This window comes from Stigmatopora argus, chromosome 1, assembly GCF_051989625.1.
Source record: "Stigmatopora argus isolate UIUO_Sarg chromosome 1, RoL_Sarg_1.0, whole genome shotgun sequence".
Classification (NCBI taxonomy): Eukaryota; Metazoa; Chordata; class Actinopteri; order Syngnathiformes; family Syngnathidae; genus Stigmatopora; species Stigmatopora argus.
The window spans coordinates 14,222,911-14,247,712 of record NC_135387.1 but is presented as its reverse complement, the minus strand read 5'-3'; the positions used below and the strand labels follow the sequence as shown (position 1 = coordinate 14,247,712).

Sequence of the window (24,802 nt, the reverse complement as noted above, 5' to 3'; positions counted from 1 at the left end):
ACCAGACGTTTGATCGCCGGGTTCGCTCGATGTCAAATTATGACAGTTTACTGTTGATATTTTAATATTAGATATTTAGATATTAAACTCACTCTCTCTCATGATTATAATTTTGAGAGCTGGTTTCAACAGTAACAACCCGGCAACCAAACGTCCGGGGACCAAACGTCTGAGTACCGTCAGGAACAGACGTCCAATCCATTGGCACTGGGGGAGTGGCAGTGAATGATAGCATGTCAATGCAATTGATGCTAAGATACAGGCAACCATATTAACGGTAAACCTTGCATGTCCAATTGGATTGGGCGCCTATAAATCCATGATTAAAGTGCCATTTTTTTTAAGTGCAATTTGCAATGAGTTAACCCATTGATAACTATTACTGTGCATTAGTGACATTCCAGATAAAAGCAGCTTCCATGCTTTTGACCCATATTTGCATATCTTGTGTGTATGTGTATATATATATATATATATATATATATATATATATATATATATATATATATATATATATATATATATATATATAATATATATATAAGGAAAATTAATGGACATCAATACACTGGCAGTGGATGAGTTAATTTTAAAAAATTCGGCATCAAGGGATTAATCTTTTGACTGCATATAATAAATAATCTGTGAAACACAAACAAGTCAATAAAACCATCTAAACGTTACCATAAAATAATAGTGACGTTTTCCACTAAATATTTTTTCAATAAAATTCTGCTTTTGATAACTCCATAACAATCTCAACCCACTTTTGGGTTTGTATCGTCAATATAATGGTTTAAGTTGCTCTCTAATGTTGGGGTCGGTATCACAAGTTGGGGTCTCAATGCTAATGCAAGCGAGGTGATGCACTCCCAATTTGGTTCCAGTGGATGCGTGCGGTTTCACCAGTCTGGGAGTGAGAATCAGGTGGTGGGTGACAAGTTGTTAGACTTACTGCCACAAAACTTCTTAACGCTGTGCGTCTCCTCTGGCTCTGTCATGCCGCGTTTGCAGGAATGACCGTCTAAAAGAAAAAGTTTGGCTGTTCAGACATTAGGCAGGTCAAGTGCACATATTTGCCTTTTCTGTGTACAAGAGCTTACTGGTGATGTTGGAAGATGCTGCAGGCTCCCTTTGCCACTGTGGAGACAACAAAAATGTCATTTGGTCACTTCAAATGAGATTTGTTATAATGGGGAAGTAGTAATTAGAATGTATACTAAGTTCTCAAACAGCAAGTAACACCGAAGAATACTTGGTTCTTGGTCTAACACTATCAGGGTGCACATTTAAGCTGTCATGTACGAATTAGGATTGTATACTTCTTAAATCTTTGTTATATGGTTTCTATAGGATAGGGGTTTCAAACGTGCGGCCTAGGGGATGCGATTCTGCAGTCCCAATTGACCTCCAATTGCACTAACGTGTGGTGTATCATTTTAAACAAAAGCAATTAATTGAATTTAAAAAATAAATAAATAAAACATTGAAATAGTAATAAAAGACTGATATAAAAAAAATGCCATGAGATTCTAAAAAAAAAATACAACGTTAAAGCTATTATAACAAATTGTACTTTAATAAAAAAAATATTGAAAAAGTGTGGGCTCTGTGTATTTTGCTCTGGGAATTTTGGATATTTTTCACTTGTATTTGTGTTGTTTCAGTAAATGTCTTTCACATGAAGGTCATATATGCTAAGTGTTGTCTGTCAAATTAAGTAAGAAGACCTAAGTTTTACAAAAGTAGTGGCGGTGACGCTTTGGTAAAAATCTGAAGAATCGATCAGTTTTTGCTCACAATAAACTTTTGGATGTCCTTTAAATTGCTGAATCGGAGGTAGGAAATGTCGCCTTTATTCCTGTCCCGGTCCTGGTCGCTGGTGAAGATGTGGGTGATACCAGCCCCTCTAATCAGAGGGACGCACTCATCGCATGGGCATTTTGTCACAAACAGCATGGCATCTTCCTCTGGGTGCACATCACGAGTTCTACAAAGATCCGGGCCGTCAAACTGCTGTGAAGCGGCGTAAACTGAACATGATACACTCCGTACCTGAAGGTGAGCGCGTTCTGCTCAGCGTGCACAATGTAGCGATACTTGCGTCGCTTTCTGTCCTCCTGTTTATCGTCCATTAGTGGGTACTCTGCGTACTGGGAGCCAGCTGGGTAAGCATTATAGCCACAACCCACCAGGGACAGATGACGGCGTCCATTAAGGCCAGCCTGGGACACGGGACGATTTACTTCAAAAATAAAAAGCTTGACCCATTTAGTAAAGTTCAAAGAAGAAAAAGGAATGAACTCACTGACTTCCTGTTGGCCCAAATAACGGCACCGACACCCACTTTCGGGTCCTCTGAAGTGATAACAAGATGGTTACAGGCAGTTAAGATAAAGGTTAAAGCAATGATTCGGGAGCTAGATATTTAAATTACGAGCAAACCTGTTCTGTAGGCGAGTAGTCTGGCTTGGATGATGCAATGACGGGCGAAATCTTGCACCGAGCTGGGTAATAATGTATTGGGGCCCGGGGGTTCCCTGTACCAGGTGACATTGTCTTTTTTGTTTTAAACTCGTAACTGCAGTAGATTACAAATTCCATTGAACTGGGATGGCTGACATTGAATGATGGATCATTGAGGACTAGGAATTAGCATTTGTCACCATTTTATGGCACTAAAAAGAAGTTACCACAGTAGGAACGTTGCTAGTGGTAAAAATCACCGTGTGGTCAATGTAAAAATTGTTCATTTTTAGAAGAGGTCTGTTTTGCCTGTCATTTTCAATGGCAGCCAATGATTCCCAAAGTCTTTCTAACCGGTGAAATCCATAGTGACGCTGCGGCACCCCGGCCACCACGGCAGCCAGGACTTTGACCATCTCCCCCATGTTGTGTCGCAGGTTGGAAAAATAGGGCTCCACGCAGAAGTTCTCCAGGTGCATTTGAGTCAGAAGCTCTCGATGCTGATGGTAGTCGGCGATCAGGAAACGTTTGGAGAAATCTTCCAGGTGTTTCTCCTGTTCCCTATAAGAAGAGCCATAATAATTATTGTTGTTAGTCTCATTACTGGAGTGCAGCTACAGACAACAGGTTAAAACACCTGTGGAAGAGCTCCTCCCTGTTCAGGTCGGGCTCGTGGTCGGTCAGCGTCACCATGAAATCGCATTCTCTGGACGTCTCGGCCACAAACTGCACCATGCCCGAGGCCAGGGGTTGGAGCAGTAAGCAGATGTGCGCACGGCTGTTGGACTTCAACTTCTCCGTAGCCACCGCGTCCAGCGCGGCTTCCTCGGAGATGCTGCCCGTGGGAGCGGGCGGGCCGGACCTCAACATGCTGACCTCGGGATCTCCGGGCCAGAAGGAGATCTCGGTCACTCCGGCTGAAAACACAGTCTATCGTTGAAAACTTGTGATGAATGACGACTCAATCTCGTGTGCGCTCTGCACACCGTTGATGATCATCTTCAGGCAGGTCGCGCACGGTCGCCTAGAGAAGTACAGCTGACAGTCGGCCAGGCGAGCGGCGTGCTGGACGATGGCTGCCTGGCCCGCGTGGAGCTCCGGTCCGCTGTAGTGGAGGCCTACTATCTTACGGTCTTGCACAACCACCAGACCCACGTTGCCAATCTGGAAAACAGCGGGCCAGATGAAAGGGAGGTGCCTTGAGATACAATGTGTTGTCGTTTGACCTACAGTGGTACCTTGACATACGAGCAATTTGAGATACGAGTAAAATTTCAGGCAAATATTTATCTTGAGATACGAGACAAATTTTGATATATGAGCATACAGCGGACGCGAGAGGCTGCTCATAAGAACATCATGGGCACTGTCTCTCTCCCCGCAACTCCCTCATGTAATGTCTCTGCGAGCACTGGGCTGAGCGTTGCATTTTTTCTGTGTTTTTTTCCTGTTAGTCAGTGCGAATGGCGTATATACTACTTCTCGTTGGCAAGTGGTCGTGCGTTATCCTATTGTGAGGACATGTGTGCATCATTTTCGGAATATTTTGAAGGGAATACAAAAGCAAACAACCCTCGATAGGTTCCTTTTAGCTGCATCTGAAAGTCAGGGTGGAGGCGGGGCAATAGAGTCAACCTGGGAGAAGAAGGGTATCAAAATTTAAAACAAAATTTGAATTAAGTTCCGTGTAAGGTTAGATTAAACTTATTTTTGAGTGTGTCTGCATCGTAATCTGAGTTCATTTAAATTTGTTTATGTTATGTTTCGAGCGCGTTGCTGTGCAAAAAGTCCCCCCCCCCCTCCTCTCTCTCTGTGCGTCTCTCTCTCCTTTCCGCGAAATCTGTTTAATTTTAGTACTATTCAACCACTAGTTATTTGTTACTTTGTTAATAGATGGCAAATTAGAACAAATTAAAATGTTTTTCCAATTCAATATCCTGTTTTGGGTGTTTTTTTAGAGGGTTGGAACGAATTAATTAGTTTTTAGTTCATTTCTATGGGAAACGTTCATTTGAGTTACGAGTAAATCGACATACGAGCTCAGTCCCAGAATGAATTAAGCTCGTATCTCAAGGAACCACTGTATTCTTTTTTGGTTGTTGCTTTGACTCGGCGATAGACCAACTTACTTGATTTATTCATTTATTTTATTCACCTCTAGTTTAGATAATAAAAAAAAATGAATGATGTCCACTGAAATTATTTAAGCAAAATTCTTTCATTTATTCAAGGGTTTTTTTTTTAAATATGCTGGTATTTTCCCACCAACCTGATTACCATCTTCTTCTGGTTGCTCCTGAGGAAACAGCTCCAACCACAAACTCAGCAAGTTAAACAGGTTGATCTTTGACAATCTGGGACCATGACCTGCAGCACACCAAAAAAATAAAAAATAAATAACAACAATGTTTCACTTGGCTTCATTAAATCTATTGACACCAATTATTTGGACTATGCAAAAAAAAATCCCAATAATTTACATTACTGCACTATGATGGTGTATTAGGGCCACACAAAAAAGAATTTTTAATTTTCTGAAATATTACAAGATGAGTCATAATGTTTAGGTAATTTTATTCAATGTTACGAGAGTGATGTCATAATGTTATGAGGAAAAAAAGTCGTAATATTACGAGATTAAAGTCATTACATCACGTAGTCTTTGTAATGCGTATTGATTGATACAGTGCGGCTAATTTAGATGAATTAGCTCCAACTTCAAAAAGCCCTTCACATCTATTGAGAGCATCTCGTGAGGTTGTATTCTAGAATCAGTTTCACAAATAAGGAAATCCTTCATCTTTTAGCACATTTACATTATATTCCATTTACACTAATATTTCATTGTAGCGGGCCACCAAGTGGTTCACACGCCTGACTTCGGGGCGGGCAGGCGCAATTCCGCACCACCTATCCACACTAGGATCGCGAGGGAGCTGGAACTATCCCAGCCAACCGTGGGAAGTAAGCGAAGGTACCCTACATTGATTTCCAGCCAATCGTAGGGCACACAAGGAGACGACCAACCATTCATGCTCACACTCATACGCAGGGACAAATTAGAGTGCTTAATCAGCCGATCATGTTTGTTGGGGTGTGGGAGGAAACCAGCTATACCAACATTACTCTCGTAAAATTATGATTTTTTCCCGATGTATTGTTACGACTGTAATCTCACAATATTACGTTAAATTGGGAGTTTTTTTCCTCTTCATATTGCAAAAAAATACTTAACATATCAACTCGTATTCCAATTTTAATCTGAAATTTTTACAACCCTCGTAGTATCACAACTACAATCTCGTAGTATCCCAATGTATGACTTTATTCTTGCATTATGACTTTAATCCCATCAAATGATGACTTTATTTGCGAAGACCAACAGTGTTCTTTTTTTTTTTGCTCCACAGAGTTAACCTTTCACGATCTACCTTTTTTTTTTACAGGCCACCGGAAAATCTCAGCAATTATTTATATTAATATACCTCACATTAGACAACATGTAGGGGAGCGGCAAGGAACGGGGGTCAAAATCCACTCTTGGTTCACGCTAAAACTTACTACGGACATGCCAAATTCATAAGAGCCTGGCTAAGGAAACCGACAGAGGCTAGGGGATCAAAATATTATTGTCGTGCAATCTACCAATATAGTACCTTGGCGATCTACCGGTAGATCGCGATCAACGTAATGGGCACCCCTGGCGTAGACCTATTATACTTTCTTTCTTTGTGTGGCCCTAAAACTCCGTCGTAGTGCACTATTTGTATTGACACACATAATTTGGTGATCGGGTCAAACCTCGGACTAGGGTGGCCGTCTCCCTGCTGGATTCTGTCTCCAAAGGACTCGCCTGGTCGGCATCGGTTGGACTTTCTCTGCAGCTTTCTTCCATTCGATCAGCGTTCAGCAGAAAACCTTGGGAAATTCGGTTCCCGACTGCGGCCAGTAGGAGGATCGCTCGACCTCCACGATACGAACAAGCCGCGCTGCCGTGTTAGTCGAAAGATACGATCAGGCGGAAAACAGCCGGACCTCGACTAACAGTGTCCGAATCCGTACTCGTCATGTTTTGCAACATTTAATAATGTCGATCTTAACCCTGACATTAATTGAGCGATCGCCTGTAATTATGCTGTGGGAGACTACTAAAGGTCGAGAAAACGTAGCCCTCGCTGCACTCACCTTCATTAACTTGGATGATCACCCGGAAACCACGGGGTGTTGCAGAGGTTTTTTTCCTATCTGATGTAAGACACGACGTGTCGTTTTGAGTCTTTCTGCGTTTGCACAAGAACACGGACGCGTTTGTTGATCCTTAGCTTGCTTCCGCAAATAGAGAGTGACGTCATATCATGGCCGCGTACCCTTCCACTTTTTGCACAATTTCCCATTCCCTTTCAAAAACTTCCATTTTGCGCTCCACCCAACCTCAAGGGTCATGATTCAATTGTTTTGAGAGGGAAAAAACATTGGAAATATGGTTGGACATTTGCTGTAGGGGATTCTGTTATATGGAATTGAAATACTAACACACACGCAGTGTGACGATAGTCATTTAATATACAGTAGTTCAGATTGTAACTACAAAAACCAAAGCTTTTTAGGAGGAAGGATGATGTTTTATTGAACTTTTATTTAACAAAAAATATTGACTTTTGCCTTATAAATACTGCATCACAAATAAAGCCAATGTTGCAGTTTCCATTCATTCATTTCCCGAACTGCTTATCTTCACAAGGTTCATGGGGGGTCCCGGTGCCTATCCCAGCAAACGATGGGCACGGGCCAGGGGATCACCCTTAATGGGTGTCCAGCCAATTGAAAAGCTATTCCAGCCAATCGACCGAGCAAATTGACCTCTGACCTTTGAGGGTGCCATGCAAACCACTAGACACTTTATGTCTAAAATGCCTTCCCTATTCCTGCATCCTCACCCTCTTGCTACTGTGACAACGAAATTTCCCGAATACGGGATGAATAAAGTTATCCAATCCAATCCAAAATTCAGGAGTCGTGAACAAGTTAGACATCAAAGAGCAAACATTTTAAACTGAGCATCAAAGAGCCATACCATGCATAGACTTCCCAAAAAAGAACAGACACAAAAAATTAATATCATAGTATTCACCATTACACTTACAAAACAACAATGTGTTCATTTCAAGGTAATCGTCCCCCCTCAACATGCATAAAATGCAAATTAGCCAGAGTAAATACAAAATGTGAGAATAAGCCAGTGGTGTGCCATCAAGGCCTTCAAGGCCTTCTCTGCTGGCCTAAGAAATATCTGAATCACAGACTGATGTTAATTATATTTTGTCCATGAATACTTATTAAATAATTCCAAATTGTCTGTTAGCTTCCTTTCATTGATTTTCCCCCTTGTTGCACTGCTTCCAGATGTGTGTTTTCATATTGAAGTATTTAACCGATCACATTTCAGCCATTATTTGTTGCCAGGGTCAGAAATCTGCCTCAAGGCCTTCACAATCAGTTCTGCAGGCTCTGCTGCATTAAACAAGCGTCAATAAGACTGTTGCTTTAACCAATCAGATTTCGAGTTGGCAACACCACAATGCCTTCTCATAGGCGTAGGGATGCGTCATTGCCTTCTCGCAGGCGTAGGGATACGTCATCGCTTTCACCAACTATGATTGGCTAGTGATAGAGTGGACTAGCCAGAGCTACCACACCGTATCTGGAGCGAGCGGCAAAAGCAAATATATTGTTGTGTTGAATTAAAGCCATTTTCAAGACGGACTATGCCAGAAATACGACAGGACAGGCTCGACTTTCAGCATTAGCTTCGATGGCGATAGAATTATGATATTGTGTACAGTTAAAAAGTTTTTTTGTGAGTAAAATATGGCTATATGTATTCGAAAATAATATTTCAATTGTATGTAATTCCCGGGGAAAGTCGTCCTCCGGGCCCGGTTCTGATATCTGAAAAGCTAGTGTTTGTATTCAAGCTCCAGTGTTTGTATTTAATCAATAAATGCTACTAAGAAGTGCATTTTAGTGCAATTTTTGCCGGTTCGCCATGGAAGTCCATCGCTGTCTTTTCTCGGGAAAATCACCCCCCCTGGCCCGGTTGTAATGTCTGAAAAGCTCCAGTATTTGTATTTAATCACTAAATGCTGCTAGGAAGTGGATTTTACCCCATTTTAGTGCAATTTTTGCCGTTTGGCCATTGACGTCCATCGCTGTCTTTTCCCAGGGAAATCACCCCCCTGGCCCGGTTGTAATGTCTGAAAAGCTCCAGTATTTGTATTTAATCAAGAAATGCTGCTAGGAAGTGGATTTTACCCCATTTTAGTGCAATTTTTGCCGTTTCGCGTATGGACGTATATGGACATATCGACGTTCATCGCTGTCTTTTTCCCGGGGAAATGATACTCCGGGCCCGGTTCTGATGTCTGAAAAGCTCCAGTATTTATATTTAATCATTAAATGCTGCTAGGAAGTGGATTTTACCCCATTTTTGTGCATTGATTTATTGATTATTTTTTATGTGTCGCAGCTGTAGCTGCAGTAGAGGTTTTATAGCCATAAAATAGTTTTTGAGGGTTGGATTGATTCGTTGAAGGCGCTACGAGAAAATGCACGGACTGCCACTGATTTATACCGTATTCCTGTGAGTGAAAAAAAGTGCTGTATACACGTTGTTATAACCGATGTTTATTTATTCTTTTTACAAAATAGTTCAGGCTTCTTTTTGTTTTACCAATAGAATCCATCTCATTAAAGATATATTATTTTTTTCTGTCGTGGAAAAATGAGTCTCAATCACTTTTCACGTGTGAAAAGTTTTGCGCGTGGCGCCTTTTATTGCGAAGGTTCACGAACCGGATACGGAGTAGCGCTCGCTAGCACTCGCTCCTCACAGGTTGCTTTAAAGCGCTTGGATGCTGGATGCACCTTCTCCACCGCTTTCCTGGACAGCCCAGGAACCCCCTTTCGGACCACGTTGTCGCAAGAGTGAGGCAGAGGAACTAGCCAGGAGCGGCCATTTATGGATTATTGACAAGTGGAAGCCGAAAGACGGATGAAATATTCATGAGGACTTTGACGAAGAGCGGGACAGTGCGGAGATTCCCTGCAGTGATTCCCGAGGAGGAAGAGCAGCAACCGAGGTTCCTTGTGGCCGCGTGTTCGCTCGCTCGCTCGCCCGTGCGTGCGTGCGTGCGTGCGTCGTGCAGCAGTTACTGCTGGCCGCGCGACTGACAGGAAGATGCCAGCGACTTGCTGACGGGTACCCGGGATCCGCAAGTCGCCCGCCCACCTAATCCACCCCCGCCCCCACCCCCGAACGAGCGAACGGACGGACGCAGGGGGGCCCCGCCATCCCCTCCGTCACTAATATGCCATGTTTTTTTGCGCGCAAGCCGACAGCTGCCGGTTACCGCCGACTTCCTCCTAGCGCCGCCGCCGCATGCTTGTCTTCCCCTGCCGTCGCCGCCGTCGCCGCCGACGCCGACGACCCCGCTCCTGTGCCCCCGCCGCGCGCCACACGACGACGCCATTTGAAGAGGAGCGCTCGGGGGCTCTCGACATCGACACCGCGGCTGGAGCGCGGCAGCATCCGTTCCACCTGCTCCTCCTCCTCCTCCTCCTCCTCCTCCGCTGCTGCTGAGTACCTCCAGCCCGAGGCGGAGCTCCTTCTCCCGCAGCAGCCGCTCGGGGAATCCGCGGAGACGGGCGAGAAACCGGGCGACGACCCGGGCTGGCTTCTTCTCTACTTTTCTATGGTGCGGATCGGAGGAGCCAAGCGCAGCAGAACTGAGCCCCACAGCTGGCCCTTTCCCCTGGCATGCAAAGAGGGGGGCGGGCCGGCCCCCATGCGGTGGCAGAAATTTAGGCTGCCGCATCCGGTGCGCCTCTCGTCTCCCACCTCCTGCCCCCCCTCCTTCTCGGCCAAATCCATGCGCTTTATTTGGAGCAACATTTTCAGCAAAGGATCGCATATGCTGCAGTGTCTTTGTGGCAGGAGCCTCAAGAAAAGCAAGAACCCAACTGGTGAGTTTCGAGACTACTATTCTTGCGGTCGTCGCTCTTTTCCCTGCAGTTGTGCAGCAAGTGCAAAAGGGGGGAGGAAGTGGGTGGGCTGGGCACGGCTGGGGGTGCCTGATAACCCGGTCCAGGGGCAGCGGTGTGCTCCGAAAAAGTGCGTAGAGCAGTGATGCTGCGGAAAAGGAACTCGGATGCAGCATTCGCTCGTCCGAGCTCCGCTAACCCGCAGCTCTGGGTTTGTTTGTCCTTGTGTCTTGAATGGGCCACCACGAGCATCTCGTGGTGCACTCGGAGCTCGTCGGGCTGCTGACCTGACGCGTCGCCGGAAACTTTTTCACTATACTTATACAGTCTCATATTTAGCTAAAACCGATGACCCTTGGCTCAGTTACGGCTCTTGGACACTGCGATGTTAGTTTTGCCAGAGTACGTCCTTGGTAACGAGTTAAAAAAAAAAACATATTTAGTACACAATTCTTTAACAGCCGTAGACGTCCGAGCCATTTTGACCAGGAGAGGCCGTGATCGAATGCCAGTTATTCCAGGTGGGTTGCCATCCAAGGCAGGCAAAGAGTTAATGGCTCAACAGGCGTCTCTATTTGGCTTCCTGAGAAGGCTTTGTTATTGCGATGACAGTGACATTCCTCTTTTTCAAAACAATGAAATCAGTGAGGAATCAGGGAACAAAGCATATCATAAAACCCCCAAATTTGAATGATGAGCTTGCAATTCCCCATGGCGATTCTATCAAATTTCCCCTACTTTGGACAAAGAAATCCATGTGACATTTGATGACATCCCATCTAATTGGTGTAGACATTCATGCTGTGTGCTCTTTTTGCTGCCTACGAATGCTAAATCTACATTTTCCACTAATTCTGAACTACTCTCTCGCGAAACAGTCAACTTGACAGAAAGCAACCTGAACTGACAAAGACATAACTTGTTTGCTGATACAATAATATCACTTCCTCGAGATTTGTTGACCTGACACTATTCTATTATGTGCAACCTCATTGTGTTTGTGCATCAGCGCACTCTGTCGAAACGAACGACTAATAAGCGCTGAATGCTAGTTAGATATAAAGTAGTATATTGTTTTTGCATTGCACGAATGTAGCTCAATTGTCATCTGGAGATAGTTAACTGTTTGGCTTCCGTTGACAAAAATAGACTTCCAATCCATTTCCATTTTTTTACCAACCTTAGTGTTTATCAAACATGAGACACCGATTAGACAGTAATATTACCATAAATATTTTAGTTTTAACATATAAGTCCAAGGTTTTTCCAGAGAAAATAAATACAGTTACTCCGAAAGTCATATAGGATATAAATTATAATGATAATAGTAATAAACTGTCATACAGACTTATGAGAAAACCACCCCCCTAATTTTTCAAAACAAACAAACAAAAGACAAAAAAATCAAAAGGAAATTAGGTTAGATAACTTTATTCATCCCGTATTTTAGACATAGATAGATAGGTAATAAATAAGTTAATAAATAAATAAATAAATATATGAATAAATAAATAAGTGTATTCCTGAAATATATATATATATACATATATATATATATATATATATATATATATATATATATATATATATATATATATATATATATATATATATATATATATATAAATATACATATACATACATACACATAGATGTACATGTATACATACGGTTGGTCTTAAATAAATATACGTAATAAATAAATAAAATAAAATAATAATTTTAAAAATAAATGTACTAATACATAACAAGAAAACACTGGAGATTTCTGAGGATGACTCAAAACATAAGAATATATCATTTCAATGCAAAAAAACCCAAATCCATTCTGAATCATTAACTCATTCACTGACGTTATCACAAATGCTTTGAATGTCTGTCACCATCAATGGCAATGAATGAGTTAAATCCAAATCTATTGATCTTAAACTTTAAACCACACTCGAATTGCACTTTGCTTGTAAAAGAATCACTGCTATACATCTACCTTGGCTGGCTGTGAATGGGTTAATTCACTCTCAAAATCACAATGCTAAATTTTTTAGCCAAACATGGGTATGTTTTAGGGATTAAAGTGTTCAAATGTAGACTGCCCTTAATGCATATCGTTTTAAAAAGTTGTCATGATCGTCTAAAGCAGTGTCACGCGTCCCACATGGTGTGACCTAGATTAGGGACTCTTGGCCTTTTATATTCTTGGTCGTATATGTGCACATACTCGCTTGCCTACTCTTGGGAGTTGGCATCAAGGCGACGCGTTTCATATTTTATTCAAACACTTTCGAGATGGAGTTGGCGCTAGCGCCGACTCTCGCATCCCAAAAGCTGCTCGCACACAAACTACACTGCTTTGCGCGCTGAAAAAGATCGCAATAGATCACAAAGTTTTGCTGCAGCTTTGCAAACTTCACCTGCGCTGCTGCCGCCGCCGCCGTTGCTGTTGTTGTGGTGAAGAGCTGACAGAATTCTGACAGCCCACGGTGATCTGTGGCCCCTCTGATAAGACCCAAAGAGATGACGTGAGCGAGAGTGTGTGTGTGCATAGGAATGTACATGTGTCATTGTCTTTGCCATTGAGCTCATCGTTGTCCTCCGCCTGGTGCCCGTAGTTAGCCGGAATAGGCTCCAGCACCCCCGCGACCCTTGTGAGGATAAGCTGTTCAGAAAATGAATGAATACTCACATTTGACACCAGCCATTATATTTCACCGAGAGCAATTTCTGACAAATTTCAGACATTTTCATTAAAACCAATATTCTTATTATAACCACATATCTAAAAGATGACAACGATCAGTGTATTGCATTTCGATCGATTTCAATTATCCTGAAGCAATCGATCTAGGTTTCTTTATTGTTGCACCCCTGTTTGTTAACTTCATCATTTTCAAGGAAACAGTTTTTTTTTCACAGGGAAGAGTACTTAACAGTATATGAAAAAAAGTTGATGCCATAATTTCCAAGTTTCTGCACATACGTGTGTGTGACACGTTCCTGTCTGAGCAGTGGAGAGTGATGAGTGTTATTTTTCCGAGGGCACTTAAAGAGCGGCGGGTCATCAAAGGCTTCACAAGGAGGTGTTTTTACTGGCTTGGTGATAAGAAGCTGGGAAATATGCCCACTCTCTCACATCCTCCCCTTTACATTTCTTTTTCTAGTCGATAAAACACATACTGTATTTTTATTTATTATTAAAGACTTTGTTAGTGTCCCTGAACCTGATGAGAGAAAGTTTGAGGAGTTGTCAAAGTTTGGCGATTCCGCTCAGTTTGTCCACCGAGTTGCTCAGTCGTACTTGAACTTGGACTTGCTCGCCTTTTTCCTGATGACAGCCTTGCTGACATCACTGCATGTTTGTGTGAGGCCTCGATAGGGTCTTGAAGACCCTTTAAAAAGAGTGTGCCCAGGCGGTGTGCCCGTGTCAGCAATGGATTTTGAGTTTATTCTAAAAGTTGCCGAGAGGCGCATACGAGCGGCGTTCAATAAAACGGAGCCAGGTAAGCGATTGTGTCAGATTTTTTAAAAAAATTGTTTAGGAAAAGGTTTTTTCTCAAGGAAGCATTTTTGAAAAGTGGTGTATGTAGTTATTGGTATTGTTTATTTTCCTCCAATGTTTATACAAACTAGAATTGCTGAAGACAAACAAAATGAAAGTGTAGCAGGATTCAGTGTGGAATTGTCACAATATTGCAAAAATATGATCATCACAGTTAAAGGCACATTTTCAGTGTCATTTAAAGTTTAATTTCACACCTGTTGAGTCTGCCGTTACTCCAGAGTCTCAACACATTTCAATAAATCTAGCAAAACGGTTCCCTAAAACATGTTAAAGAAAGTTTGGGATGTTTTTTGGAGGACAGAAAATATTTTAAAATGAAAATATTTCTTTTTTTAACACAGCAATGAGTCTGGGAAATGAGCAAGTACGTAAAGTTTGTTACAAGTTACAAGTCAAAATGCAATTCCAGATAAAGCACCACAATCATATACTTTACATGTGCCTAAAGTTGTTATTTAATTGTTCAACATTCAGACATTTCATGTCGTTTGTCCTCTTCCTTGTGGTTGTGTTTCTCTCCTTTCTGGCATGCCTTTTTATCCAATTCGAAAAGCATCTTGTAAAGCATGGATGTCAACACTGGAAGATGGGGTAAAAGTTCTCATTTTGAACAATTTTTGTGTAAAGATAGTGTGTCTTCCGTATTCCCGCAACTACTACAGCTTCCTCCCAATGGTCAAAACATGCACGTTAGTTGAAAGAAAGTCTAAATTCTAACTATGTGAGTCCATTGTTGCTTGTTCGAAGATAGATAGCATAGCCGCCAGCTCATCTGTAGTGAGGATAAGTGATATAGAAAATGGACAGGGGGTATTTGTTTAGATTGCTATCGACACGTGTGTACGCGCCTTGTGATTGACGGCTAATTGGTTCAGTGTGTATGCTGCCTATTGTCCCAAATGTCAGCTGCCAGACTCCTTGATCACACAGTGTTAATTGAATAGATTTTTAGGAAAAATCTGGAAGACCTACTGTTTACAAATGGTAAATATACAGAAACGTAGATCTGCCTTTCGGTTCTTATAGTTATTCAGACGTACATGTGTGCGTTGATAACATGACTTATTCAATGGATGTTTGTTTCAGACTTGAATTCAATTTGAGACAGCACATCGGTGGCGCGAGTGGTTAGCGCGTTGACCTCACAGCTCTGGGGTCCTGGGTTCAAATCCAGGTCGGTCCAACTGTGTGGAGTTTGCATGTTCTCCCCGGGCCTGTGTGGGTTTCCTCCGGGTACTCTGGTTTACTCCCACATTCCAAAAGCATGCATGGTAGGCTGATTGGACACTCTAAATTGCCCCTAGGTATGAGTGTGGGCATGGATGATTGTTTGTCTCCTTGTGCCCTGCGATTGGTTGGCCACCAATTCAGGGTGTCCCCCGCCTCTGGCCTGGAGTCAGCTGGGATAGGTTCCAGCACCCCACGCAACCCTAATGAGGATAAAGTGGTTCAGAAAATGAGTTGAGATGAGAGACATCGACCTCACAGTTCTGAGGTCGAGGGTTCGATTCCAGGTTGGTCCTCATTGTGAGGAGTGTGCATGTTCTCCCTGGGCTTGTGTGGGTTTTTCACCAGGTACTGCAGTTTCCTCATGCATCCAAAAACATGCAGGGTAGGCTGGTTGCACACTCCAAATTGCCCCTAGGTATGAATGTGAGCGTGAATGGTTGTCCGTCTCCTTGTCCCATGCGATTCGCTGGCCACCGGTACCCATAGTTAGGTGGGATAGGCTCAAGCACCCCCAACCCCCCACCCCCGTGAGGATAAGCGGTTCAGAAAATGAATGAATTTGAGACATGCACATCTTTAAATTCATCCCATCTCTGCTTGGTGAAATGAGTGCTATTGGAAATGTTGTTAGATATGGAGACTAAAGAATACAGGGAGGAGAAACTAAGAACACAGAGAGCAGAAAAAAAGGAGGGGGGAGCGCAAATGGGATGAATAATTGACTGTGTCTGTTCCATTTCTACCCCCTCCACCCCAACTGAGGTGTCCTTTTAATGAATCGAAATGTCATATGACGTATTAGTTGTTGCGTGCTCCCTTCCCTTTTACTCAGAGACCCTCCTGCGTCACTTCTCACCGGTTACCCCGGTAACAGCGGACTTCCCCAGTGTCTGTGTGAGCTTGCGCGTGTGGGTGGGTGGGTGGATGCCTGGGTGTGAATTATGACTCATCCTGCTCACTTCAGAGCGGCTATCCTCACACTCCTCTTGTGTGGGGAACACCCATGCACAGCTGTCTCCTCCCTGTCTGCATCCTCCCTCCCCTGCTCCACTTCAGCATCACGCCCTCTCTGACTAAGTCATTTGGCTTCGAATGTATTGCCCTTGTCAAATGAATTTCCAATTTGAATCTGCCTTTCTAGCTCATGGCAAAGCTGCGGCTTTAGTTTTTCGTCTTGTTACGTGTTTGAAATATTTCAACTCTCAATAAGAGAGAGTGTGAGGAAGCTACGTATCTTTAGTAATAGTAATAGAGTTGCATTTTTGTTTAATGCAACACTGTTATAAATGCACAGGTGTTTGAATGCAAAAAGACTGGTAACATTAAAAATACAATTTCCTGTTTCGGAGTAAAAATACAGACTCAACAATGAACTCAAATTTGAAAAGGAAAAAGTGATACATGACTTTGTCTTGCGCAATAACTTTTAATTATATTTTTAAACCATCGCCTGAAAAAGAGATGGCTGTTGACCAAATTACTGCAATTCCGTGTTATATGGAAGTAACGACTGCCCCTAAAAAGTAAAATATTCATCTACTTGTAGCTGTTTGAACAGTAAATTAGGAGATTTGTTCTTTGGAATTATTATTGTTGATCTCATTTTGTATTGGCATTTTTATTACTAATATTATTACTGACAACACTAAAGGAACAGCGAGCAAGACCATCACCAAAATACACCATCAGCAGTTTGCTGGTCTTGTTGTGTTTTGGTAGTGCTGCAGGCAAAAGCATATGGTTACACTTAATTCTAGTTGTTGACAATAAGTGGTAATGTAAATATTTACATTATGAGTCAATTTACCTTAGCTGCTAATCTGTCACAAGATAGCGGCACTATTGTATTGTTAACAATGTGAGGCAACACGAAATGTTAAATTAGCTCAAGAGCTTAGCTAAAAATAAAAATGCAGTTTTTACTTTTCAAATTAGATGGGATTATGAATATTTGAGCCTAATACAACACATCTTGCTCATTTTGAATCGTTGAAATTGGCAACACCATTCTTTCAAATACAAGACATTAATAGTAGTTGTGCCAATCTAAATAATGGCCAATAGAGGACGCCACTCTACATGTGCAGTTGATGATGAAAAGGTGTGTGTTTTCTGAGAAATCAAATGGCCTTTTTGTATCATTTGAAATCAAGTTGTCGCTAATTATGAATTGACTGCTAAGTGTGTCACGTGCTGTTTATTCGTCTCTTTTATTGCTGTTTGTGTGCAAATGTTTATTGCATGAGGCTTGTCTGTGGATGAAAGAGGACCAAGTGAGCACAATTGTACTCTTTTGAAGATGGACTGTTTGCTATAAAAAGCAGCAGAAGGCATACATTTTAATGTGCATAAAATGAGGCTTATTCATATTTAACTCAAAGTGTGACCTGGATGAAGTACATACAAACAGTCCACTGTTTTTATTTACCGTTATTCTTAGTTATGTTACCATTTGCAAAATGTATCAAATCATTAAGGTGATGGATGACGTAGAAAATGAAGGGATTTCACTCTCTAAGTAAATAGAACTGAATTTATATATATATATATATATATATATATATATATATATATATATATATATATATATATATATATATATATATATATATATATATATATATATATATATATATATATATATATATATATTGTACTGTGTGGTCAGTTAAGCTTTAATAAGGGATAGCATGAAATCTGGCAAAGTTGTGTGTATCACTAAGACATTGATTGATTAGTTATGACAACAAGCAAAAAAAGCAGTTTGTTGCCATGCAAGGCACCACGCTTAGATGTACTCTGGCGCTCTCAAGTGGCCTTAAGAGTAATTGTACGGTTTATGTGGACGACTGTCCATGGTGCTGAAATGCCACCCTTTTCCCACAAACGAGAAAAAAAGCAGGTAAGCACACTTTAGCTAGCTTTACATGCAGTTTATGAGTGCAATTCGTTCATTACAGTCAACCTTTTGCTATGCATGTCAGTGTTGTCCAAGCAAATTAGACATTTGTGAAATACTCAATTGGACATGTTATGGGTTATTATTGAGAGCTTCAACCTAATCATGACTGTCAGTAAGATAATCGGAGTCCAATTGCTTTCTGTACTGGCCTGCAGCCTGTTTGAAAGAGACCACCTCGTGTGCGACCGTCGAAACAGTCACATGAGGCGGCTCTTTGTCTACGTTTTTTAAACCTCTTTCAACTGTCATGTGTTGACAGCATCCTAAGTGGAAGGGCAGGCTACTTAGTTTGTTTATCTGTATATTATTGTTTTGTTCACCCAGAAAATTGGGGGAAATTGCATAATTTTGAAGCTTGCATTTTTATAGACACCATGCATCAATAGACCGTAAATTCATACTGCTTTGTGTGTGTTTTTTTAAATAAGTGTCATTGAAATTGAAGGATGTCTGGGTGTTAATCCATCTCTCAGCAATTTCAATTAACACTTTTCAAAGTAAGTCATAAGAGTAAACTCTAGAGTGCGTTAAAAATAACACTTGTGTGGTGTTCAATTTAACGCTATCTGTGCCTTTTATTTTTTATTTTTGGTAAACAATCACCTTTTTTCCAACATTTAAACATCGTTAAGGAATTTTATACTTATCTTAAGGCCAGTGCTTCATTTGCGAATCATAATGCTGGAACGCAAACCACATATGATGGGCAGGGTTAGGGCCGCATTGCCTTGAAATATCACGTCATGGATGGATAACAGGCAGCCAAGTCATAGTAACAAATTTATCTTCTGAATAGTATAAGACTTAAAACTAGTACTCGAGTCACCAAAAATGTCAAAGTGGCTATTGCACATGATAAGATATTCCATTTCTTAATTACGCCATTTTTTGCAGTCTGACAAGAGCCAAGGTTTTGAGAAAAAATTGATAAACTAAAAAAAGGTGTAAATTGGCAGTCTTCTATTCCTGCTCTCTAAGTAAACACATCAAATATGTGTTGGAATTCTAGCAGAAAGGGATCTTTAAATTTAAAGTCTTTTGAAGAATTAACATTCACATGAATGGATTTGGGCCAAACATATTGAATTATTTGTTATACTTTTAACATGGGGCACTATAGTTGGAAATTGAACACCAATAATTTGCTGATAATGAGCAGTGCCAATTACTAAATAGTGCTTTTATTTTATAACCAAATTATTTACAGCAAGGAAGTTCTGATGGGTACACACCCTTTAAAAAAAATCTCATCTCAAATGATTTTTTAGAACGTGATAAACACCAGTCATCACAAGGAAATGCAGCATACATGATAATAATTATCTCATCAAAACCATCATATTGCCAAGAACGATCTCTTGGTGGGTATTCATAGTGCTTGTCCTAGAGGAAGAAATAGAAGAACCTTAACTGTTAAATGAATTGACAAATAACAACATCACAGTAGCAAATTGTTCACCTTGTCACTTGTCATTTTCATGATGGTGAATGACTTGTTAGACACGTCCTATAAAGAATCACCACAACCTGTCATTCGTCTATTCGTCTGGACACGGAGCAAGCTTTATACCACTTCCTGATTGGCTATTGTTCTGTCTCACATCACAATCATAGTCACGCCTGTAGCTTGCACAACGTCGGAGCAGATCAACATCAAGATTAGGAATTGTAAATATTGATAAGGTTAACATCTGTAATTGTCAGTCCCAACCATTTTCCGATGAAATTGTAAGGAAAATATACCATTCCAACAAACACACCCCATCCCATAGAATGAGTTCTGGTGATAACCTCTACCTCCCCTCTATCTTGGATCGTAAAGTGGCCTTAAACATTGTTGCTCTAAAGAAAATATAAACGCAATTCCTTAAGCTTTGATACAGATGAATAAGAACTGGCATAGATAATGCTTTGAAACCACCAGTTTTGTATGAAATGAATGTTTAAAGAAAACTGGTGTGGCAGAAAATGACAAATAGCATATCCATATCTTTTGGGACTCGGCCCTCGATGATGAGCTGTTTTTTTTTCAGGCTCACCGTGAGCGTGGCTTCAGCAACACGGTGACACTCCACAGAGCGCTCAGCAATGCAAAAGTGCCGCAGGACAATCACTGTGGCATCCGTTTCATCGCTTTCAAAAGAAAACGTTGGCTAGCTTCTCTATTTACAGAGACGCACCCTCTTTTCGTGCTGTCTAAAATCCATCGTCATCAGTATTGCGATTGGACTAAAGCTGTCTGATTTTGGGCTAAAGATGGATACAACTTGGACTGGTTATCAGCTAATCACAAGGCACGAATAACCTTGCATTCACAAAAAGGATCATTGAGAGCAGGGGTCTTAAACGTAACTTTTCTAGGGGCAGCTGGAGAGTATACTGCAATAAATGTATACAAAAGTACAACTAATTCTATAATTCTATATTGCCAATAGTCCATGTCATGTTAGCTCTTCAGAACTGGAACAGGATTGGTAACTCCTATTTGTCACTTATCTGGTATTTGACATTCTCATCAATTCCTTTATTTTATGTTGTATTTATTGAGCATCGCTCCTTTTTGAGGATATTTGCTGTTCTAGTCGCCATCTTGGCTAGTTAGTAGATAATGTCATGGACCTGGTTGGAGTGTCATTTATGCCCTGCTTAGTATTTGGTGGCACAGCAAATAAATAGTGTTGGTGACAAAAGCGAGCATTTCACCACATCTGATTTGAAAAGCACAAACGGTTGGCTTTTCAGTCAACCAGAATGCAGCTTTCTGCGTTCCATGTAAGGTGTTTGGCCAAAATGGCAAACATGATAGTTTGGTCAGCAGTGGTTGCAGGAGCTACAAAAGGCTGTAGTTTTTAGCTTTGGCAAACATGAGATGGCATGAAATTGTGAATGTTGTAAGATGTGTCTTGTTCTTGTTGACATACTTTCTGTGTTAATTGTTTACTTTTTGTGTTTAGAGGAGAGGCTATCGGTTAAATCCACTCACACAGGCAATGTTTTATGTTTTCCATAATAGGTATAACCTGTTCACTGATTAAGAAAAAAATGTTAAGTGGTTTCAGCGTGTTATTAATTATCTCATCTCATTTTCTGAACCGCTTTATCATTAGGGGGTGCTAGAGCCTATCCCAGCTGACTCCGGCCGGGCCAGAGGCAGGGGATACCCTGAACTGGTGGCCAGCCAATTGCAGGGCACAAGGAAACAAAGGACAACCATTCACTCTCACACTCATACCTATGGGCAATTTAGAGTGTCCAATCAGCCTACCATGCATGTTTTTGGAATGTGTGAAGAAACTGGAGTACCCAGAGGAAACCCATGCAGGCCCGGGTAGAACATGCAAACTCCACACAAACGGACATGACCTGGATTTGAACCCTAGACCCCAGAGCTGTGAGGCCGACGCGCCACCGGGCCACCCGTTTTTTTTAAGTATGAACATCTACTGGTTCCTTAAAACAATTGCTGACCATCAATTCAGGGTGTCCCCCATCTGTTGTTGCACCTTCTGCAACCCTTGTGAGGATAAGCAGGGTGGAAATAAATGAATGCTTAAAACAGTTGAATATATCTACACCAGCGGTCCCCAACCTTTTTCTAACCACGGACCGATAAAGCTCTTTCTATTTTCTCGTGGACCGGCAAATGTGTGGGGTTGGGGTCGGTTCACAAACGACACCCACGACGGCAAAAAACAAAACAAAATAACAAGTCCCAAGCATAATAGCAATTATTTATTATTATAACAACTTTTCTCATTTCAAGTAGGAGGGCGAGATTGAAAACGTTAATATTTATTACTCTGACGGACCGGCACCAGGTGGTTTGCAGACCAGTACCGGTCCAAGGACCAATGGTTGGAGACCACTGATCTACACAGCCTGTGCAAAATGTACTACCCGGCTCTCTTTTATTTGAGTTTTAATATATTGTTTGAGTGTTAAGGACAAAATAGATTTTTTTCTTGTCAAAAAGGAGCAACAGGTCATCTCAAAAAGTAGATCCGAGAGACGCATCCACTTGTTTAATTTTGAAAGTCCGAACAGTGAATTTCCGGCGAGGCTGCGTGTGCTTGGCGTGGATTTGACACACCTGGAGCGGCTGGCGGCTTCACGCGCGCCTTGCGCCCTCCTCGCAGCGCAAACAAACGGAAACGGACGGACACGTTTTTTTTTTGGTGACCAAGCTCGCTCTCCCCACCCCACCCCACATCGTGTCCTTCACGGGCTGCCTCGCGTTCGCCTCGGCTGGGCGTCGGCCATGAGGGGGGGCATGAAGCGCAGGTGTCATTCATTCAGAGAGTGCTGCTGACAGGCGGGGCGGCGGGACGTGACGGACGGACAGGTGAACCGCTGAGTGTTTGGAAGCCAATGGTCCGTGGCCGTGACGCGCAGCGGCGGCGGCGGCGGGGTGACTAGCTCCCACTCGGGAAGCCATGGGGCCGGTCTAGCCGGCGGAACCGAACCGCCAGCCACTGCGGGGTGCGGTATCGTCTGCGAAGCCGAAGCAGGAGCCGAAGCCGAAGCCAGCCCCCCCGTACGTCGGAGAAAGGCGAACGCGGAGAGGGGGCTGTGGCGGCTGTGTTTTTGTGTCGGCTGTCTCGGTGGTCGGGGACATGGCAGCGGCCATCGCCAGCGGTTTGATCCGCCAGAAGCGGCAGGCGAGGGAGCAACACGCCCACCGACCCACCACTCACCGGCGACGGAAGAGCCCCGGCAAGAAGCAGGGGCTGTGCAACGGTAACCTGGTCGACATCTTCTCCAAAGTCCGGATTTTCGGCTTGAAGAAGAGGAGGCTACGGAAACAAGGTGTGCGTGAACGGACACACGGATTTTGGCGCACGTACACACCGCGCAAATGTGCCTTTTACGCGCTTCCACTGGCATCTTTGCACACACTCGGACACACTGCGCGCATAGCTTAGTTTTTTTTTCTTTTTGACTGACGCCCCACTGACAGATATTCAGCCTTTTCCTCTCTGTCTGTCCCTGTCATGTCTCCCATCGCCTTAATGGTTCACTAGTTTCCTTCCCCATATACATCCATTATTGAATGCTCTTTTCCCATCTCGCCTCTCGAAATTCTTGCGTGTGCAAATTAAAAGCGACCGCTTTGTCCTGTTGCATGAAAGTGCCTTAGTTTTTGTTGTTGTTGTTCAGGCAGAGGTCACTGGCAAGAAGTCAGCAGGTGGGAGCAGTTTGGGCTCTTGAGGAGCAACGGTCAAGTCATGGCCTGTCATTGACGGTGGTAGACGTCCAACTCTACCGGCAGAGGCTGCCCGCTTGGCTGGCCACGATCGCCGCCAGGCCCTCACAGTTTAGTTTGGACGCCTATCGCCGTCAACGACAGCCATTGAGTTCATCTTATTGGCGTGCACTTAATCCGATTCTCCCTTCGCGTTCTTTGATCTTTACACCCCCTCCCGCATCCGTCGGCGTAATACCAGCACCGTATAACGCTAATCCTCCCTCTTTGCCGCGGATCGCTCCATCGCCCTGCTCAGCCAACACCCCCAACACACACACACACACATCAAGCTTGGCACTGTTTGTGTGCAACTTGCCAACATCCCCGACTGTCTTCCCAAGAGACATTCAAACAGATGTGAACTCATTATTGGTGAGCCTACCGTTGTCGAATGTGTCCATCACTTTCCTTTTTTAAAATGACATCTTCAAATGAATTCACGTAATAGGCACAAGATTATTGACTTATTCGCCTATTGATTCACTGAGGCAAATCATGGAACATTAAAATAGGGATATGGCAATCAAATGTAGTGTAAGTCCGCTCTGTAACCTCTACTTCTCCAAATGTCATCACTATAAATGTCGTCCCCATGATGGACAGGCACCCCATGTGCTGTTCCCATGACTTGAAATCAATGCATTATAACGGCAGGTTTGGAAAATCAATGCGCGACCACTTAGTTCCGACATGGTCAAGTGTGCGTGTGAGAAGTGGAGTCAAAGATGGTGTCGCCGTTTGCAATTTGACAGTCACACCGTGCGTCACCGCTGCCATATTGGATGTGTTGTCCCTCCATTTGTTTCAGCAAGGCATCTGTGGGTGTCTACAGGGGGACGTAAAGGTTTAGATTTGCAGGGGTGGGTGCTTAACTCCCTGCCAGGCAAGATCGGTTTTATTTCTTTTTTTGTATTTTTTAATGCAATTTTGTTCCCAGTTTCTCATTTTCTGGAGGGAACTAAGCCGTCCATTCTGATTGAGGTTATTTAAATGTTGAGGTACAGCAATAGAGGAACGGCATGCATTTGTAAACGATCCCCTCGACAGTCAGTAGCAGCATGCATAATCGTCCCGGAGTGTACTGATAGTGAGTAGGAGTGTGATGACCGTGGCAGACTTTGCAATATTGGTAAATATCACATAGTTGTCCAGAAAATTAATATCTTATCATGTCACAAAAGAGGTGATTTAATCTCCACGAATTTAACGATACAGCGGACTGGACCGATACTTTGATAGGCTATTAATCGATCAAAACGATTGAAATACAATACATGATTATTGTCATCATTTAGAAATG

The 24,802-nt window shown here is 42.5% G+C and overlaps 2 protein-coding genes across 5 annotated transcripts in view; one reads left to right on the top strand and one right to left on the bottom strand.

The window, feature by feature from the left end:
• Window positions 1–510: 510 nt before the first annotated feature.
• Window positions 511–6,823, bottom strand: cdadc1 (cytidine and dCMP deaminase domain containing 1). Of its 3 annotated transcripts, none has more exons than XM_077600036.1 (12): window positions 6,652–6,818; window positions 6,268–6,455; window positions 4,736–4,833; window positions 3,453–3,630; window positions 3,104–3,383; window positions 2,821–3,027; window positions 2,446–2,540; window positions 2,309–2,358; window positions 2,056–2,225; window positions 1,801–1,990; window positions 1,104–1,140; window positions 511–1,024 (listed from the first exon to the last, which is right to left on the bottom strand). In XM_077600036.1, exons 2-12 carry the CDS (start codon window positions 6,359–6,361, stop codon window positions 924–926), a joined length of 1,500 nt encoding a protein of 499 aa, XP_077456162.1. In that variant the 5' UTR covers window positions 6,362–6,455; window positions 6,652–6,818; the 3' UTR covers window positions 511–923. The 3 variants fall into 3 exon arrangements, with proteins under 3 accessions (XP_077456162.1, XP_077456170.1, XP_077456154.1); XM_077600044.1 differs by having other exon boundaries at window positions 6,268–6,432; window positions 6,652–6,817; XM_077600028.1 differs by having other exon boundaries at window positions 6,268–6,823.
• Window positions 6,824–9,331: 2,508 nt separating this feature from the next.
• Window positions 9,332–24,802, top strand: part of LOC144073984 (fibroblast growth factor 14-like) — a 34,310-nt gene continuing 18,839 nt past the window's right edge. Inside the window, exon 1 of one of the 2 annotated variants that reach the window (XM_077600005.1) lies at window positions 9,332–10,488. In XM_077600005.1, coding sequence (XP_077456131.1) covers window positions 9,834–10,488 — 655 coding nt within the window. In that variant the 5' untranslated portion in view covers window positions 9,332–9,833. Of the gene's footprint in view, window positions 10,489–22,066; window positions 23,064–24,802 lie in introns of those variants that run through there. The other variant, XM_077600014.1, reaches the window with a different exon arrangement.